The sequence below is a fragment of the Capsicum annuum genome, chromosome 3 (assembly GCF_002878395.1).
Source record: "Capsicum annuum cultivar UCD-10X-F1 chromosome 3, UCD10Xv1.1, whole genome shotgun sequence".
Classification (NCBI taxonomy): domain Eukaryota; kingdom Viridiplantae; phylum Streptophyta; class Magnoliopsida; order Solanales; family Solanaceae; genus Capsicum; species Capsicum annuum.
Window position 1 is genome coordinate 20,223,502 of NC_061113.1, and position 21,199 is coordinate 20,244,700.

The 21,199-nt window shown below is 32.7% G+C and overlaps 2 protein-coding genes across 2 annotated transcripts; both read right to left on the bottom strand.

Annotated features, from left to right (window-relative positions):
• Positions 1–7,593: 7,593 nt before the first annotated feature.
• On the bottom strand, positions 7,594–12,893 carry LOC107864682 (transmembrane emp24 domain-containing protein p24beta3). The gene is made up of 4 exons (XM_016711122.2): positions 12,472–12,893; positions 9,220–9,406; positions 8,805–8,912; positions 7,594–7,983 (listed from the first exon to the last, which is right to left on the bottom strand). The coding sequence occupies exons 1-4, from the start codon at positions 12,697–12,699 to the stop codon at positions 7,850–7,852; spliced, it is 657 nt and encodes a 218-aa protein (XP_016566608.1). The 5' UTR covers positions 12,700–12,893; the 3' UTR covers positions 7,594–7,849.
• Positions 12,894–13,596: 703 nt separating this feature from the next.
• On the bottom strand, positions 13,597–18,241 carry LOC107864683 (aspartic proteinase). Its single transcript, XM_016711123.2, has 14 exons — positions 18,148–18,241; positions 17,156–17,521; positions 17,015–17,075; positions 16,816–16,910; positions 16,623–16,735; positions 16,370–16,538; positions 16,233–16,272; positions 16,089–16,153; positions 15,892–16,005; positions 15,747–15,811; positions 15,536–15,659; positions 15,328–15,444; positions 14,027–14,112; positions 13,597–13,940 (listed from the first exon to the last, which is right to left on the bottom strand). The coding sequence occupies exons 2-14, from the start codon at positions 17,495–17,497 to the stop codon at positions 13,856–13,858; spliced, it is 1,476 nt and encodes a 491-aa protein (XP_016566609.1). The 5' UTR covers positions 17,498–17,521; positions 18,148–18,241; the 3' UTR covers positions 13,597–13,855.
• Positions 18,242–21,199: the final 2,958 nt, after the last annotated feature.

Genomic DNA, 21,199 nt, shown 5'->3' on the forward strand with positions numbered 1-21,199 from the left:
CTCATTTTTTAAATTTTTTTTTTTTAATTAATATACATAATATAATCGATATATACATAACATTTTGTGTATATATGAAATTTTTGTAATATATTTAAAGAGTTAAAATTTTTTATAATATTAAAAATATAAATTATGTATTTATATAATTTTTATTAGATTTTATGGAGTTTTTTCTTTGAGTTTAATTAGAAAAAGTTACATCATTTTAAGTGGTCATAATAAATTAAATTGTGGTCTGATGTTATTTTTTTCAAGAAAACGACAACAATGGTTGATTTGTTACTTACACACGCAGAGCCCCCGGTTAAATTTAGCTTCTTCTTTTTTTCTTCAAATATGTTAGATACTTAAAATAAATTATTTAAACTACATGTAAAATGTAAATAAATTTAATTAATCAAAAAATTCATAATTATCATATGTAAAAAGAGGAAAAAAAAGAAGTGATGGAACATTTATAGAAAAAGGAATTGTGGGTGAGGGACCACTGCTATAAAAAGTTTAAGAACGTAACTTTTTGTTATGTTGAATAACTCGTTTTTTAGTATATTTTTAATTGATTTGATGATTCACTGCATTTTTTTCTCGGTTATCGTGTAAAACGTAAGAAATTCTTACGTTTTATATTTCTTTTATAAAACGTAAGAATTTCTTACGTTTTACAAAAAAATAATGTAAAACGTAAAAAATTCTTATGTTTTGTAAAAGTCAACTTCGTTAGTTGATCGTTAAAAAAAAATAGAAAACTTAATAAATTATTAAGTTTAGCCTATTTTGATAACTTTTTAAATAGATGACCTATTTTGGTCATTTTTTAAATTTTGTGGCTCATTTTGGTTCTGAGTTCACATATATCTTGTCTATTTAATAATTTCCAATAAATGAGTCATATGTTGCAACAATTTAGTCATTTGTTGCAACAGATGTCTATATTTGTTAGATAATTTTCAATAGATGAGTTAATTATTGCAACAGGTTAGTCATCTGTTGCAACAGATGTCTATATATGTTTGGTCATTTTCAACAAATGTCTTTAACTGTTTGGTTTTTTCCAACAGATTACTCATCTATTGCAACATGTTAATTGAAATCGTAATTGAACTTATCAATTCATTTTAAATTTTAGTTAAATCAATGTTGTTATTACTAATAATGTCTTAATTCGAATCATTTCAAATTGGTCAATTAACACTTTACTCAAGACGAATACACTTAGATGATCATGTAATTACTATGAGATTAATTGAAATCGTAATTAAAATTATCAATTCATCTTTAATTTTAGTTAAATTAATTTAATTATTACTAATAATTGCTTGATTTTAATTATTTCAAATAAAATCGGTCAATTGATCATTCTACTTAAGACAAAACACTTAGTTGATCATGTAATTACTATAAAATTAATTGAAATTGTAAGTCAACTTACTAATTCATCTTTAATTTTAGTTAAATCAATGTAGTTATTTCTAATTATGGTTTGGTTTTAATCATTTCAAATAAAATTGGTCAATTGATTACTCTACTCAGGACGAACACACTTAGTTGATAGTGTAATTACCATGAGATTAATTGAAACTGTAATTGAACTTATTACATGTTTAATTCTAGTTAAATAATTTAGTTATTACTAATATAATGACTTACTATGAATCAATAGATGACTAACATGTTGCAAAAGATGAGTAATCTGTTGAAAATGACTAAATAGATAAAGACACCTGTTGGAAATAACCAAACAGATAAAGACATCTGTTGAAAATGACCAAGCAAATATAGACATATGTTGCAACAGATGACTAGTATGTTGCAATAAATGACTTATCTATTGAAAATTATCAAACAAATATAGATATCTGTTGCAACAGATGACTAAGTTGTTGCAACAAATGACTCATCTGTTGAAAATTATCAAACATATAGGATATATGTTGAAAAATAATTTAAAATACTAAAGCTCAGATGTTTTTAAGAGAACTCAAATGTTTGTCCCCTTATCTAAGGTCTTGTCTTTGATTTTAGTTAAATCAATTTAGTTATTACTAATAATTGCTTAATTTGAATCATTTTAAATAAAATTTATCAATTGATCATTCTATTAAGGACGAATTCATTAATTGAAATTGTAAGTGGACTTATCAATTCATCTTTAATTTAGTCAAAATCAATTTATTTATTACTAATAATGATGACGAATACACTTAGTTGATAATTTAATTACTATGAGATTAATTAAAATTGTAAGTTTATCTTTAATTTTAGTTAAATCAATTTAATTATTACTAAAAATATCTTAATTTGAATTATTTCAAATAAAATTGGTCGATTGATCACTCTACTCGGAACAAATACACTTAGTTAATCATGTAATTACGATGAGATTAATTGAAATTGTAAGTGAACTCATTAATTCATATTTAATTTTAGTTAAATCAACATAGTTATTACTAATAATGGCTTAATTTGAATCATTTAAAATAAAATTGGTCAATTAATTATTATACTAAGGATGAAACACTTAATTGATCATTTAATTACTGAGATTAATTGAAATCGTAATTGAACTTACTAATTCATCTTTAATTTTAGTTAAATCAATGTAGTTATTTCTAATAATGGTTTAATTTGAATTATTTCACATAAAATTTGTCAATTAATCATTCTACTCAGTACGAAATACTTAATTGATCATGTAATTACTATGAAATTAATTAAAATCGTAATTGCACTTACTAATTCATCTTTAGTTTTAGTTAAATCAATGTAGTTATTTCAATGACGACTTAGTTTGAATCATTTCAAATAAAATTGATCAATTGATCACTCTACTCAGGATGAACATACTTAATTGATCATGTAATTACCATGAGATTAATTGAAACTATAATTGAACTTATTAATTCATATTTTATTTTAGTAATCAATTTAGTTATTACTAATAATGACATAATGTGAATCAATAGATGACTAACATGTTACAACAGATGAGTAATCTGATGGAAATGACCAAACAAATAAAAATATTTGTTGAAAGTGACTAAATAAATATAGACATCTATTGCAACAAATAACTCACTTGTTGCAACAACTAATTCATCTATTGAAAATTATCAAACAGATATAGACATCTGTTGCAACAGATAACTAAGTTGTTGCAACATATGACCCATCTGCTGGAAATTACTAACTAGACAAAATATGTGTTGAAAAATAATTTAAAATACTAAAGCTCAAATATATTTTAGGAGAACTCAAGCGTTTTCCCCCTTGTGTAAGGTTTTGTCTTCAATTTTAGTTAAATCAATTTAATTATTATTAATAATTGCTTAATTTGAATCAACAAATGACTAACCTGTTATAAGCATTTATTGAAACAGATGATTAACTTGTTGCAACAAATAGGTGATCTGTTGGAAAATAATTAAAATACTAGGGAACTCAAACATTTTTAGGAGAACTCAAAATTTTGTCCCATTGTCTTAAGGATTTGTCTTTAATTTTAGCTAAATCAATTTAGTTATTACTAATTATTGCTTAATCAACAGATGACTAACATGTTGCAACAGATGATTCATCTGTTGGAAAGTATCAAACAGATAGAAAATTTGTTATAATAGATGGGTTATCCATTAGAAAGCAATTAAAATACTAGGGAACTTAAATATTTTTAGGAGAACTCAAACGTTGTTCCCCTCGATTCTTTTACATTTGATGTATGATACACTATTTTTGTCTTCTTTACCTTTTTCATGAATTTTTTCATGTATTTCACTTATTCGTTGTGCTCTTGTTGAAATTTTTAGAATTTTTTAAGTTAAATTTTGTTCGTATATCACTTGGACATTACTTCATAGGTGATTTTGTAAGTATAATTATGATTTTTGTTGAATTTTTTATTTGGTATATTTGCTACTGCTACAATAGATAGAACCTGCAACATGAATTCAATATATGAGTTATTTATTGCAACAAGTGAGTAATCTGTTGCAACATATGACTAATCTGTTGCAACAGATGACCCATATGTTGGATTCATGTTACAACACTATAATACAAATCCAACAGATGAGTAATCTGTTGCAACAGATTAGTCATATATCTTGCAACAGATTACTCATATGTTGCAACAGATTAGTCAATATGTTGCAATAGATTACACATCTGTGCAACAGATTACTCATCTGTTGGATTCACGTTACATGTTTTATCTACTGTTGAAAAAACAGCAGTAGCAGATACACCCAGATGAGAAATTCAACTAAAAATTATAATTTTACTTACTAAAATCACCTATAAGTAATTCCCAAGTGATATATGAATAAAATTTGACCTAAAAATTTTTGATCAAGTAGCAATAGTAGCGGTAACAACAATGTTCAACAACAAGAAGATGATGATGATGAACAAGAAGAGATGATAATGAAGAACAAGATGATGATAATAAAGAAGAAGATGATGAATAAAACAACAACAACAATGAACAACAAAAATCACGAAGAGAGAGAAAACTTCAATAAATGAGAAGAGAGAGAAACATACCTTTTTTTCCCTCCATTTCTAGTTATATTAGGTTTTACATTGAATCAAAGTGTAAATTTAAAAACTTGTGGATTATTTTCAAACTTTTCTTGCTTTCTTAATCCTTAATAAAGTAATTATCACATCCACTCAATTATTAAGACTTGTGTCACCTACAATTCATTTTAAAACTCTTTTGTCACCTAGAGCCAAAGCCCCATATTGATATATTTGAGCTTTTAACTAAAATAAAATATATAGTAATTATTTAAAATGACTCAAATTTTAAGGGGTCATCATAAATTAAATCGTGGTATGATATTATTTTTTTCAAGAAAACAACAACGATAGTTGATTTGTTACCTACACACGCAGAGGCCACGGTTAAATTTAGCTTTTTTTTTCTTTTTTCTTCTTCTTCAAATATGTTAGATACTTAGATTTAGGGTAAAAGATTAAAATAAACACCCTCTGTTATAACTAAGGACCAATTCAATTAAGTTTGATATATTAAGGACCAAAATGAAGCAACACATATACATTAAGGACCATTTTTAATCATCTCCCTAATTTAACCTTCACTGCATTTCAACTAAATAAAGTATTTCCATCGTCCATTTTTATTTATCAACTTTCTTATTGATAGAGGAATTATGAAGTAGAAAATGATAGGAGTAATTTAATCATATTACCCTTTGAATATAATAAATTTAATATTTTGAAAAATGTTTAATCGTACTTAATGCAAAGAATAAGATAGATAGAAATAGTTAACTTATTTATTAATTTTATACAACACAAACAACAACCCAGTGTATTCCCACCTAGTGGGGTTTGGGGGGGGTAAGATGTACGCAGTCCATACCTCTACCTCTAAAGAAGTAGAAAGGCTGTTTCCGATAGACCCCCGGCTCAAGTCACGAGATACCACACAAACTCATAGTAAAGCACAGAACTAGATTACATAACATAAATACGACACCTATAAGTATTAGAAAACAGAGGAAAGCACACAGATTCTTAATAAAATATGGAACACGGAATCATAACAAGAATAAAACCCCCACCAAGTAATTTCCTACACTAGCGACCCAAACCGGCCCTAGTCTTCTGCCCTAATTCGCGTCCTCCAAACCTTCCTATCTAGGGTCATGTCCTCGGTGAGCTGTAACTGCTCCATGTCCCGCCTAATCACCTCACCCCAATACTTCTTCAGCCTACCCCTACCCCGCCTAAAACCATCCAACGCTAGCCTCTCACACCTACGAACCGGGGCATCCATGCCCCTCCTCTTGACGTGTCCGAACCATCTCAATCGGGCTTCCCGCATCTTGCACTCCACTGGAGTCACACCAACCTTCTCCCGGATAGTCTCATTCCGAACTCTATCCCCTCTAATCAGCCCACACATCCAGCACAACATCCGCATTTTTGCCACCTTCATTTTTTTGATGTGGGAGTTCTTAACTGGCCAACACTCCGCTCCATACAACATGGCCGGACGGACTACCACCCTGTAGAATTTGCCTTTCAGCTTGGGCAGCACCTTCTTATCACACAACACCCCCGACGCGAGCTTCCACTTCATCCATCCCGCCCCAATACGGTGCCCCAATATCTAATTTATTTATTAATTTTATAAATTAGATAAATATTATTGAACATCTCAAAATAAAAAAAAAAAGGAGAGTAAAAGATAATCGTTAAAGAGTTTATTATACGCACGAAAATGAAGCATAACGTGTAATAAGAGGGTTTGAGATGATAAATACGTTCAACAAGAATTAATTACTTCTCACCGGAACAAAACTAGAATTTGACTAATTTTTACTACAATGTTTGATTTTCATGTATATACACACAAGCAAATTAAAAAGGGCTAAAAAAAAAAAACAAACACAACCGTCCACTCTTATCCATTGAATAATTCATTAGCTACTACGACTTTTGGACGATATTTGGGTGGTTGAAAAGTATTGAGATTCAACTTGAAACAGAACTCCTTCCTTTTGAAAAGAATTTACTTCATTCCTTTTTAATTTCTTTAAAAGAGAATGATTTTTTTTATAATAATAATTTAATTATAATTTTTTACGGTACATATTAAAGATCATAAAATTAAAGTGTATTTTAATATATTAGACATAATTTTAATTTAGAATCATAAAATTTAAAAATCTTTATTTTTTTAAATTTTATACCGAATCAAACTAGGTTATTTTCTTTTGAAATGGGTGATGTTTTTTTTTGTTTTTTGTTTTTATAGAAGTTTTGGACACCAAGTTCGTGTTACTTGTAAGAAGGTGAAATCAAGTTGAAATCATTTTTTCATGCTTGTTGCTGAGTGGTGACTTATATGCTATGAAATTAGTTGAGACGTAACAACATTGGCATAAAAAAAAAAAAAGAAAAAGAAAGAAGGCATTTAATTATGCAATTTGAAGATAAAATTAAAAACCAGAGTTTGCTTACAATATTTGAACAATCTTACAACTTCAATTTTAAATTCTAAATTCCCCGGTAAGATTTCAATACCAAAGTTCGTAATTTCAATTTTTTTTTGAAAATTTTGAACTTTTACTCATAATTCTAAATTTTACAAAAATAAAAATCATGCTTGGTATAAAGAGATTGTCCGTACCATGTGAGAAAATTAGTTTAAAAAATAATTAATCACTATTGTTACGTGTATCTGAAAATTTATACAAATAACATATAACTGCAAGCATTTATTCAAATAAAAAGAACATAAAGATGTGCAATTTGTAAATCTTATTTTAGAATATTTTGATACCTTATTTATGAATTATAACTTACTTGAAAAAAATTACACAAGAGCTGAAAATTTATCATGCATGGCAAAATTTTCATGTTTATGAAACAAAATATCTTATGAAATCCAAATAGCATGTCCAACCAAAAACTCAACAACAAATCAACTTGGTTTCAAATGAACATTGATAACAGACATTGATTTCCAAATAATATTTCTTCCACTGCAGATACAATTTATGTCTAAAAGATATGGAAAACGAAGAAGAAAATTTTGATCAAGTCATCATAACAGCAACATGAAATTTCAATAGGACGTCTTATAAATCAATCACTATATGAAATCAGTCTACGAAATAACAACCAATTTCGTGCATCATTATCTGAAAGTTAAACCAGCTTTTGAGAATGGACAAAATCCTTTCAAATGATTTAGAATCAAATGCTACAAAAGGATATGTTTTTTCTTTCTTTTCTAAACTTCAATTGCTAACCAAAATAACTCCAAGTTCCAGTAGAGCATAGGCCAAAAAAGAAAAGCTGCTTCCTAAAATTTTCAAACCCGGTTATAGCCAACTGACTTGCTGAACAGACGTCTAATATACACAACCTGAAGTCCACTTGCCAATATAAGCAGCAGATACTCTCCAATTGTGTAAAATATAACACGTTTCCGTGTGCTCTCGTTAGCTGCACCAGATTAACACACATCAGATGAGCAGTAGATGGCATGATGAGTTAACGGCAATGACTTAAATGTAAACAGAAGAAGCTACAGGGAGACTCTACGACCATCATGCTAAAGAAGTACGTATAGGTCCAAAAACACCAGTTAAGGTTCAGAAGAAAGCAGATAAACAGAATCCCAACCAATGGAAAATTTTGAATAAGAGAAAATTTAACTATTTCCGGACAAGGTGCTTACAAAGTCTTAACTCTTACCTTCTCATTGTTTTCCATCATTCTCATAAGAAGGGAAGATACATAGGAAAGAGTACTAATATAACCTTGGAATTAGATAAAGGATTCCTAGAACGCAGCAGAAAGTTTACCTTACTGTAGCATTTAAAAGCTATTAACCTGTCTAAAAGCCACCATTACAGCTAAAAGTCTCCATGAATTAACACGTTGTAATATTTTAATGAAGCCTATAATCAGCATAAATTGGTTTGATATCAGATATTGCATCGTGTCTTCGGAGAATGATATGCCTCATTAATAAATCCATTGTGGTTAAGTCACCAAAAGGACCATTTTTGCCGCAACCATTTTCGGAATTAGCATTAGTTGGTTCAAATATAAAATGGATAGTTGCTTATAACTGGCAGTAAATAATTTAAAAGTAAATCCACCAATCCAGGTTTTACAAGCTAGCCAGTCCCAATACCATCAAAGCATTTACCAAATAAATGATATTCGCTAGAGTAGGAGAAAGGAAAGCCAATCACATTATACCCATTTCTAATAAGAAAACATAAAGTTCTTATTGAGGGACAAGAATGGAGTCTTACTATGACGATGACGGGCATCACGTGCTCTTAGGTACTTCTGCTCAGAAGTGACCGACTCCAGTGCCTCTCTTAGTTCAGCAATTTTGACATTAATGGGGTCCAAATGTTCTGCTCAAAGGTTAGTACATGTTAGATGAAAAAGAGAAGGCACATGCACAAAACTCAACAGCCTGCAGCTAATCCTAGCAATACATAAAGACCATATTAGTCAACAAACATAATACACAATATCCCAACAATACATAAAAGAAAACATCAGAAAACTAACATAATGCGTAACAGCCTTAAAAGCTAGAAGTATATGTAAAGGATTTATCAGTCTCTTCCCACCGATGGAACCAAGTTGATGTAAAAACAGAATTTAGTATTTCTAAAATTTTAATGGAAGAACAATAATGTGGCAAATAATACTAACCATCTTTGGCTAGGTCATGCTCATTGGGAATATGTCCAATATGTATGTAGAAAGAGACAGTTTCTGGAGTCGAATAAGGATTCTTGAAACAGAACTTGTACATCCCACTCCGAGGGGCCTTGAACTCAAATTTATCCCCAGATGTTCCCTTCATTGTGTGTACAACATTTTCTCCGGGTGCTGTCACCTGCAAGAGAGTAAAAAGATTTGACAAGAAAGACTCATGATATTTTTTTCACCTAGGTTGCAGAGAGTAAGCAAACGAGAACATAATAATAATGAGTTACACAACCATCATTTTTACTCAATAAACTCCCTTAGTAGTCATGTCAATGGCGGAAATGGCCAAAAAGGTGGAAGCTGTCTGCTATTGCAAAGTAAAATTTTTGACATTAAGATGTGCTGGATCCCATGAGCCATGACTCATCATCCCCACCAAACAAAGACCAAAATCTAGTCCTGGAGTGTCGCACTTAAGACTTCAACCAGTTGCAAATGAAAGAAAAGTAGTTCAAGAATAATAAGTTTGCAAATGGAGGAAAAGTACTTAGAATAAACATCTGTGACTTGCACTTCCAGACCGGGCCCATAGGGATGAGGTGCATAATTTAGTGCCTTGGTGCCAGCACTGATGCACCACATAAGCGAGATGAAGCGCATAGCTTATTTTGCACCTTGCTTCAAAGCTTAAGCAAACCTTAGTATATGGTTGATTGAATGGAATTGTAACACAACGAGACAAAGGTTATGTCTACATCAGAAACAGCGAGAGGGTCAATTCTGTTACTTGATAAGAGTCAAAAGGTAATGGCTGGTTCATTCAGAAAAGATTATATACAGAAGGGCTAATCAAAGTGTTGTCTTATTCTCTAAAGCTTAATTTTGTCTGGCCTCGGGGACCAAACGAGATAGCTCTGTAACAAATTTAGGACTCATAATAAGGCAGATTTTGGTCAGCCAAAGGTGCTATCAAGTATGACATAACTACAAGAGGAGAAATTCATATAGAGGATCATATGGCCAAACTCAACAGAATTGGAACTGAGGCGTAGGATTGATTGATCTGTACTATTTCATCTAAGTTAGAAATGGTTGAAAGGCAAGGCATTTTCTTGAACTGTGGGATGATAAGCGAATGCCAATAATGAGCAGCAGAAGTGCGGCTTATTATTAAACAGAAACAAGTGATCGCAGTAAGTAGCCGAAGATGCCGTCATTGAAGCACAACATTCAGACCATCTCAAGGACTTTACAGCATCATACTAGGAAGGAGGGAATAAGCTATTTTACTCCCTTTAGTGTAAATCCTAATCCCTCCTATATTCTTTTAGAATTTAAGAAAACTAAACAGCTGAATACTGAAAAAAATTTCTGCAGAAAATTATTCTCTTTCAGATACACTCACTTAATTCAGGCTTTGACCTAAAACAATATTCTCAGTATAATTCCATGCAGTGGGGTCAGGAGAGGATAGAGTATAGGCAGACCTTACCTCTTCCTCAATGATAGAGAGGTTGTTTCCGACAGACTCTCGGCTTAAAGGAAAAGATAGTCCAAAACATTCTAGAAAAAGAAGTACTAGGAGTACAAGAAATTGTAGACAGTAACAAAACGACCTAAAGAAATAGGAGAATAATTACAACAAAATAATATGATAGTCGTAGAAAACACAAATAACCAAAATCAAAGGACCAAACTACAGGTGCAATACTGCAACTACTAGTATGGAAAGATAACAAGACAACACACAACCACCTACAAACCTTCTATTCTAGTCCGTGTTGTCCACAACCTCCTATCTAAGGACATGTTCTTGGCAAGCTAAAAATGTGTCATTTCTATCTATCTATCACCTCTCACCAATATGTCTTCGATCTACCTCAACCTCTACCTCTCCTAAAACCATCCATAGCCTCTCACACCTCCGCATCTAGATATCTCCGAAGACTCCGGAACCATCTAACTTGCTCCCCATCTTTTCCTCCACTGAAACCACTCTACCTTGTCCCAAACAATCCTCATTTCTAGTCCTATCTCTCAGGCATGCCCACACATACATCGCAATATTCTCATTTCTGCAACAAACTTCTAAACATAACAGTTCTTGAATGGCCAAGACTTTGCCCATACAACATAGTTGGTCTAACTACCACTTTGTTAGACTTGCTTAAGTTTGGGAGGCACCTTCTTATGAGTTATCACACAAGACTCCGGATGCGAGCATCAAGAGAAGCAGTATACACATTTTCTATGAAGAATTATACAAGCAAGAGTTCTTATCATTGTTATCTATAAAAATCTATACAAACTCACAAAGAGCAAAATCTAAGACAGACAAACTAACACGCTCATTTAAAATCAAAAGCAACCTACCTCAACCCGCTATCATTCTACTCTAATCCACGACCTCCACACCCTCTTATCTAGGGCAATGTTCCCGATAAGCTGAAGTTGCGTCATGTCCTGTCTAATGGCCTCTCACCAATACTTCTTCAGCCTACCTCTACCTCTCCTCACACTCACTATATCCAACCTCTCGCACATCCTAACTGAGGCCTTTGCGCTTCTCCACATCAAATGTCCAAACCATCTCAATCTCACTTTCCTCATCCTATCCACCAAGGAGGCCACTCCCACCTTATCATGGATATATCCTCATTCCTGATCCTATAGCTTCCAGTATGACCAAAATCTTAAAGAGAAATGAGAAAAACTAATGCACATCTAAAATCAAATTTCAAAAAGCACACAAACACGTAGATCAATAAAATTGCTAACAATTAAGCATAGGAAAAATAAAGTTTCATATAATGAAATCTATGCCGGGATGATCGGAGCTCCAAAAGATATCATGATCAACGACGACGAAGTTTCCAGAAATCGTGTCGTATTCATAGAGAACGTATTCCTATACGCATTCCTCATCTTCAACTGTTACCGATAACGCCGTTATGTCGTTTACGAAACTGAATAGCAAAATTGATATCAAAGCCAAACTTTTGACCGCTTGATTCCGTCTCCGGTTACCGTTTCCCATTTCCAGCGCCGACGATGATTTTCAGTTTTTCTAGTTTTACTTGTGTGACGAATTAAGCACCAAAACAATAGATCGATAAAATTGCTAGCAATTAACGAATAAATCGATAAAATCACTAACAATTAATGCATAAATCGATAAAACTACTAACAATTAACACATAAATCTATATAAAAAATTGCACAATTAAGCATAAGAAAAATATAGTTTCATACAGTGAAATCGATGCCTGGATGATCGGAGCTCCAGAAGATATCATGATCAACGACAACGAAGTTTCCAGAAATAGTATCGTTTTCATAGAGAACATATTCGTATACACATTCCTCGTCGTTAACTGTTACCGATAACGCCGTTATGTCGTTCACGAAACTGAATAACAAAATTGATATCAAGGCGAAGACCTTTGACCGCCTGATTCCGTCTCCGGTTACCGTTCCCATCTCCGGCGCCGACGATGATTTTCAGCTGTGACGAATTGGGAAAAAATTGTTTTCGGAGATTTTGGGGCTGATTTTGTAAGAGAGAGAGCGAGGGGTGGGGGTGGGGGGTAGTAGTTCCGTGTTTGTGTAATTTTTTCTATAAATTCTACTATAGACCGATGTCTTTTTCTTTGATTGGTTTGTTTATTGGGGCTAGTTTGGAACCAAGGATAAAGAATAATTAATTTTATGATTAAGTTTAGTAGGAATTGTCTCATATTTGATTGGAATAAAATTATTAGATAAGTTATTTTAAGATAATTTATTGGCCCTCAACCAAACGAGCTCATTAGTGTGTGGTATGAGGAAGGATATTTTTCATAAAAATATCTTTTAAAAAATAAATTAATTTATTACTATTTTCTAGTATGATTAGAAAGAAAAAATGTTATGTTAAATGCATAGAATATCACTTATATCACATATAGAATATCATTGTATGAAAATTATTTTGTAGAGAAATTATTTTTGAAAAAAGTATTCCATCCAAATATGAGAAAAAAAAATTGTTTTCATCCATACCAAACACATTACACACCCTTACTTCATTTTCTTCCTGTCCTGTATTTTGTGCAACATTCCTTCGCAAAAATAATATTGTATTGATTAAAAAATAATTTAATTAAATTAACCTTATTTGTTTTTATCTCAAATTATTTCTATGATCACATCTTGCTTTCATCAAATTATTAAGGTACAGGTAAAATAGAAGAAAACAATGCAATTTTCTCTTCTTGTTGATTTTTTCGTGTGACGTGTGAACTTTACCTTAGAATGAATTAGAGAGTTTTGAAATACGTTAAGCGCTATAACTTATTCAGTAGGACTCCTTCCCTACAGAATGGAATTCCACATCGATCGCTCAAAACCAGAAAAGTAAATTGTGTTACGTGAAATATTACATATTACCGAAACAAATATACATTGTTCCGTGTCCATCAGCATGAAGGACAATGAACTAGAGTGAACAATTGACAAATGACCAAAGAAGTACAAACAGTTTTATTCACAACACCAGAATTTCATCTGCCCTCAAAAGGAAAACCAAGTTGCAAAACCAAACAAATTTTGAGTAGTGACTAGTACAATGTTTTTTGAGTAATCCATGAAAACCACTCTAAGCACTTTCTGCAAATCCAATTTGTAAATTGCCAAAATCGAAAACCGTGTGATATGCTCTCAAAAATGCATCTCCAAGAACCCTGCAAAAGTAGAATCTTGAATGTATATCATACATATTGGATGTTATGTAATGCAGAATCACTTGCAACAGTGACAATAGTCTTACCAGAGGGGACGTCGCGGATGCACATGTAGAGCTGTAAATCCACTGAGACAGTGAACACCTTGGATGCCATCAACTCTGATAACATACTGTTATGCAAATTCACAGGAGGAAAATAGTAAGTGGAAGCGAAGAAGTTAACATGCTTCTTATCGCGCTATAAAAGAAAAGAGCCATTTGTTTGGATTTATTGTGTATAGAATCAACCCCTTGTTGGTGTTCTACATACCAACCAAATAATGGAAAAACAATTCCATATTCAAAGTTATCATTAGATCAATTCATTTATAAGAATCCATTTAGTGAACCAATTTCATCGAAGCAGACTGTCTTGAACTCATAATAGCCTATGAAGAACTCATAATAGACTCTCTTGAATCCATTGAAATCTGATGCTAAAGGAAAGCTAATTCAAGTAGTGGAAGCAATTTTAACGCGGAGAGAAGCACTTGAAACACTAGGTCCATTTCATTTTTGAATCTTAAAGGGACATCAGCTATCAACTATTATAGGTCGACAGGAAAAATAAGAACAAAGTTAAGTTAGAAGCTTATTGCTTCAGTTGAATTTGTTACTATAATTTTGTTCTTTTGACATCTGCAAAACCAGCTGAGCTATGTTTTTTCTCCATTACATAATCATAGTTCAACAGAAAGCCACTATTGAAACATTATGTTGCTTGGACTCTTCAAAAATGTCAGCGGGTGCATGTTGGATTCTTCCCAAAATAGTGTATTTTTTGGAGAATCTGACACGGGTGCAGCATCGAAGTGGAGTCCACCCAACTTAGGTGAAACATGGAATGAGACATAAACATATAATCAAACTTGACATCAGTTGACAAGTAAACACCAACTTTGAGTTTGCACATCTAGACACCTCAACTTGGTCTCAACTGACAACTAGACACTCCAACTCGTCCTCACTATGTCTCATGGAAACTCAATGCTGGCGTGACACATAAATTTTGGAGGTGGCCAAATGATCATTTTGTCAGTTGGAGTATTCAACTGACACAGTGGAGATGAGTTAAAATGTCTAGATCAGCATATTCAAAGTGTAAAGAGTGTTTATTTGCCAGTTGAGGCCACGTTTGAGCATTTGTTTGTGTATTTTGCCTTAAAACATTGTTGATATCATCTATCACCTAAATATGTCATTTTCACAACTTAGGTACATCCTAAAACATACACAACAACAAACATCAGAGTGAACTAGCACAGAAGTATGCATTTTACTGCTCTATGTTGCAAAAGAAATAAAACTCAAAAGAGAAAGTAACAGATTCAGATAACGAAAAAAACCTGATCCGGAGAAAGGGGGAAAGACTTGTTCCCAATGGTAAACGTTATATGTGGCAGGGAAAAGACGTCACAGTTGATGTATGATTTCCCCCCAGGATTTGGTAGCTTCTCACACAGCTTCAGCACAAATTAGAGGTGTTAGCGAAGATATCTATTAACTAACAAGAACTCGGAAATATCAGAACTGTCACATTGAGAAAAACCTTACCTGATCAGCATATCGCAATGCCAATTCTTTTGATCTGTCTTTTCTAATCTCTACTTGAATCCAGAACACTACCATCTCACAAAAATTGCATAGACCACTTGTTTGCTTCTGTGACTCCTCATGACTGAATAAATATAGATTAAACGTTTTGGATCATCTCTCTTGATCGGACAGCAGTCTAAATGAAGGAAAAGAATCTGAAAATTCTAACCTTACACCTAGTGTCTGATTATATGGACAGACCCCAATTTTTTGGCATACTTTATCCGGATGTAACTGCAGGAGTCAAAGAAAGATGAGATTGAAAGACGAGGCACCTAAAATGCCTGTCCTTTTGATGAAAGAGCTTAGCTTACCCCTTGAATCAAGCGTTCCCAGATTGGAGTCCCAAAACTCGAGACAACTTTTTTGCATTGCGAACTAACAATTCCTTCCGCTCCAATAGCATGATTTATTTGAGCTAAAATGGTCTGAAATGAGGTTAAGTATTACGGTTAAGCAGAAACGAATTCTTGAAATAAGAACTAAAATCAAGACTGGTGTAAATACATACACTTGGACCAGCAATAAAAGATATTCCAGTATCGACTATAGCTGGACAGCCATCCTTACAAAGGCCTGTGAGGGGAAAGAACAAAAATTACACTAGAGATGTATAATATAAGATGCCTTATATATAAATTGTAAGTCACATTACCTGTTGAATTGTTTCCTATAAAAAAATCACCTATCTCAATCTGGAAGGTTCAACAAAGCTCAGTATGTTCAGGTACATAATGGACGATATAAATGAAGTTCTATAAAACAAGAACGGTAATACTGGACTCAGGTTACCTCCCAATAACCATTGTTAGCAACCGGAACAAATGTATGTATACCCCTGAAATGAGTCCAATCCATGCCTCCAAAGAGAATTTCACCAGCTATCCCAGATGTAGGATCTCGATTAAGCCAGAATGAGAAGACTGACTTGGAAACTATTTTCTGAAGCATCATGTTTTGCCTGAAATTGTTGTGCTAAGTTATGATCAGAAAGCATAAGCTACTGTGCCAAAAGAGAATTATAATATGAACAGATATAATTTACCATAGTGGTGTGACATTCCTTGAATCCGAGCCCTGGAATCCAAGTCCTAATACTCCATCAAATTTTGCACGCAAGAATGTGAAGTATCCCTCCCGAGTTACCTCAGTGAAAACCTGTTCTAATAGATTTATTCAACGTGTAATTTGAAAACATATCTAGAGCTTCAGCTGCAAAGAAACAAGATGGTGCGTACCTGCTGCTTTATGACGGCACTTCCAACTTTTGTGTCGTCTTGGCTGAAGAATCCACGCACTGATCCAGCCCCGAAAGGGATTTTGCAAGACTTCCCTGTCATAAAAGCACACCTAAGCACGATCAGGATTTCCCTTGAACTACTAAATCAATGAGGCATTTAACCAAAATGAAAGTTTTTAGGTTGATTGAGTAGCTACCAATTTTTGTATGCGTATTTGACAGTCTTGATTTGTACCTGGAACGAAGATAACATGCAATCTGCATAGAAAATCTAGTTCATTCAAAAATGCAGTTTCATGTTATGAAATGTGTTAAATCCACAACTTCACAAGACTAACCGAGAAGAAGCATCTCGAGGATGGAACCCAAAGATTGGAACTTCCAGTATCAAACACAACAATGAAGTGTTGAGGCGGTGAACCAATACCAATATCCGCGAAGTACTGGACATCCCGATAATTTTTTAGATAAATTATCTGCTCATCGGAAGAAGAAGAAGCCAAGTTTCTATTGGAACCCCTCAAATCTTTAACATAGATTCTTGCATCATTTATGTTACTAAGGTCCAACGCTTGCTTTTTTAATTCGATCCTAACCATATTATCAGCATATACGTTGAAGCCTAAGCCGCAGGTTAAATCCCATATCAGAACTGCTGCAAGAAGAATTTTGATCCTCATTCTGTTCACAAGCTAGCTCTATGGCTGCACATAGAGAAACAATTTCAAAACATAGCAGAACAGCAAAACAATTTGGAAGAAGATAAAATCTTTAGTCTTTTCTTGTCGCTCATAGCCATATACAATGAAGAGTAGTCAGTCTAATACCCTTCGTTGTAATATGAAGTATATAGGTTAAAAATTACATATTGCGCATATATACTAAATTTTGAACACCCTTCAGCGGAACTCCTGGCTTCGCACTAATTCCATTTGGTTCTCTTCAATCCAAATGCATGCTAATGGTTGGAACTATAATAAAAGCTAGTAACTTCTAATACTACCAATCTATCAAATAGACCTCAGTCTCAAATTAGTTGGAGTTGGCTATATGATTCCATCTTTCTGTCCGGAATATAACTAGATTTAAAAGAGTTATGACGAATACCGGACCAAATGCAAGTGTAACACAACAACTAAACTTTAATAAACTCAACTTTCTAAGACCAAATCAAGCTTACCATTCCACATTTCAATTGTTTTTTCTATTGCTTGAATGCATAAAGTGCCAAATTAAGAAAATGAAAATACTACAACATGAATAAGAAAAAAAAAATTGCAATGTATAAAACTGAAGTAATCTAATATCACAGCCAAAAAACAACTATTACCTGACTGAAATTGACAAACTCCAAAAAGTTCATGCATAACACGAAAAGGAAAGAGATGGAAATTCCAAAATCCACAAAGGTTTTTATATATGAAAATCAAGAACTCAAATGTGTAACAGAAATAATCATAGGCAGCAAAAGAGTCCAAACTTTGAGGAAACCACCTTGCAATTTCTCTAAATTCCACGATATAAGCAAGAGAAAAAATACACATTATACTGCACCATTATAGTCATCAACAAAGGTTACTATGGTTGTTGTAGTTATGTTAATCGAACTCGTCAAAAATGTCATTGTGTGTGTGTGACGGATTCTCTAAAATAGTATAATTTTGGAATATCCAACACGAGTATGACATCAAAAGTGAATAATCTGCAACTTGGCTCCGTAGATCATAAAGAGAAAACAATGACTAAGTATCATAGAAAATGTTCCATTTATTTTTTTTCTTGATAACTACGTGTGACAATTAAATAAAGTTGAGTGACTTATTAGTTACAGACTTTTTAAGCGAAATTGAGTGACTTTTTTTGTTATAACATTAGTCTAGTGAATAGAAAATGTTCCATTTATTTTTTTTCTTGATAACTACGGGTGACAATTAAATAAAGTTGAGTGACTTATTAGTTACAGACTTTTTAAGCGAAATTGAGTGACTTTTTTTGTTATAACATTAGTCTAGTGACTTAGTGCAATGAAATAAAAGAGTGATCGTTTGTGAAATTAACCACTTTATGACTTATGAATGTCTGTAGGGACATCCTTTATTTTTGTGTATAATCTTAGTCCCCATCATTTTTACACTAACCATGTTAAATACTCCCTCCGTCTAAAAAAGAATAATTACACAAAATTTAAAAAAATAAAGAAGATTTTTGAATCTCGTGGCATTAAATTAAAGTTGTGTTAAATGTATCAAAATGCCCTTTAATCTTATGGCCCTAACATATCATGTGGAAAGTTGAAATTAAAGTTTTGCCAAAAAAGGAAAGGGATCATTTTTTTTTAAACGAATTAAAAAGGAAAGTAAGTCATTCCTTTTGGAATAGGGGGGAGTATATAAAAATAATAAAGAAAATTAATAACTTGACAAGTAAGGTAAGTTATTTACTAGCATATATCAAAATAATGGTGACCAAATTACATTTAATAAAGTCATACTTGAAAAATATCATAGAGATAGTGTCCACTAACCACTTTTATGCTTCACGTGTCCTTATAATTGTAGGATAAATCTTTTTTTTTTTGTTCGTCAGTTAAAAAATTTTAAATAAAAAATATTTTTTATTACTTTATTTTAGTCTCTCTCCAATATATTTAGTTGTGAATAAAAGCTCATAAATGAGTCTGAAAAAATAGCAAATTTTAATATTTTGAACCTTCTCCAAGGGAAAAAGAAAGGAAAAAAATAAAATTTCAATCATTTATCATATTTGTTTATTACTTCATCATCCTCGAAAGGAAGCAACATCTATTGAGCCAACATATGTGTTTTCCTAATATTTGGCTTTTGGGATTCGAGAAATTTCGTAAATTCACACTCTAGCACATAATTAACATTTTTAATTGGGAATAATTTCAAAGAACTGCCTTCCATGTTTAATTTTGTAATAGTAATTTCTCTTGTAATTAAAGATTTTAATTATCTTAACCAGTTTATTATTAATATAAAATAATTATGACACGACAACTTTACCGTTATTCGTTATTAATACTCCCTCCGTCCCATTTTATCTGTCCCAAATTTTCTAATCTGGTGTCCCATTTTACTTGTCCTCTTTTACTTATTAAGACAAGACAATTTTTTTCCATGTTTTACCCTTTGCATTAATTACTTTTTTTTTAAAATTAAAATGTAAACATCATTTAATAGGAGTACTATGGTAAACTAGCCATGTTATTTATTATTTTTCTTAATAGTTGTGCCATCCCAATTTGGGACGGGTAAAATGGTACGGAGAGAGTATATCTTTTAATTTAGCAATTAGTTTTCATGGCAATAAAAGTGAAGCAAACATAGAAGTTATTCTAAATCACATTTTTGTTTTTCTTAATTTACTTTACCCTCTTAAGCAACTGAAAAAAGATATAAAGTCTTGGAGACTAAAAATGACAGAGAGAGAAAAAGAATCCCCTCTAATTTCCCCTCTTCTCCTTCTTCTTCAACAGACCCTGTGGAAATGACCCAAGACCCAGAGATGCTAACCCCCCCCCTCCAGATCATTCCTGTCACGCCCCAAATCCTATTGAGGTGGACAGACATTCATAGCCGTAAAGGCCCGAGAGAATCAATCCATAACCTTGTACTTCTCATGCATGTAACTATGACAACTAAAGGTTCTGACAAACATGACATTATGCAACGTTGAGATAACTACGTCGGCAAGAATAAAATTATATATACAACACTTTGCCGCTGGGGCCACCACATCTAAAAGATAAGACACTACCAAGTTTAACTGTACATTAGTCTATAAAGCCTCTAAGAGATACATATACTTAGTTAGGGTCGGGACAAACCCTCTGTAACGCCTCGTATTTTGGGCTACAATATAGACCATGATTCCGATATGTTGATAAATCCCGAAGCCATAAAATCCTATGCCAATAAGGCATGTTAATTATTTGTGTAGCATGCAAATCCATTCAAGCTTGAATTTAGACCATAGAGGTCCTTCAACTCAAGGACGAGTTGAAACTATTTCGATCGACTAAGTTTTAGTGGACGTTGTAAACTGTGTCAGCTTCCATCGACCATAACACTCTGTATATGTCGAATTAGGGAGTCTACTATGTGTCAAATGATAGGTCTTCGAGTTAGCTTTCCAACGATACCAATTTTGCTAAAATCCAACACCCGAGCAAGAAGTTATTGCCTTTCAAAGTGATATGCGTTGCCTAACCAATCCCCCATGGCCACTGGAAAGCATAGGCGATAGCCTAGGTGGCGCCTATGTAAACATAGGCGATGGGATGGGCGGCGCCTATGTAAAGAATTCAAGTGACTTAAACATTCCGTTTTTGGGGCAAAATGGTCCTTTTCCACCCTTAC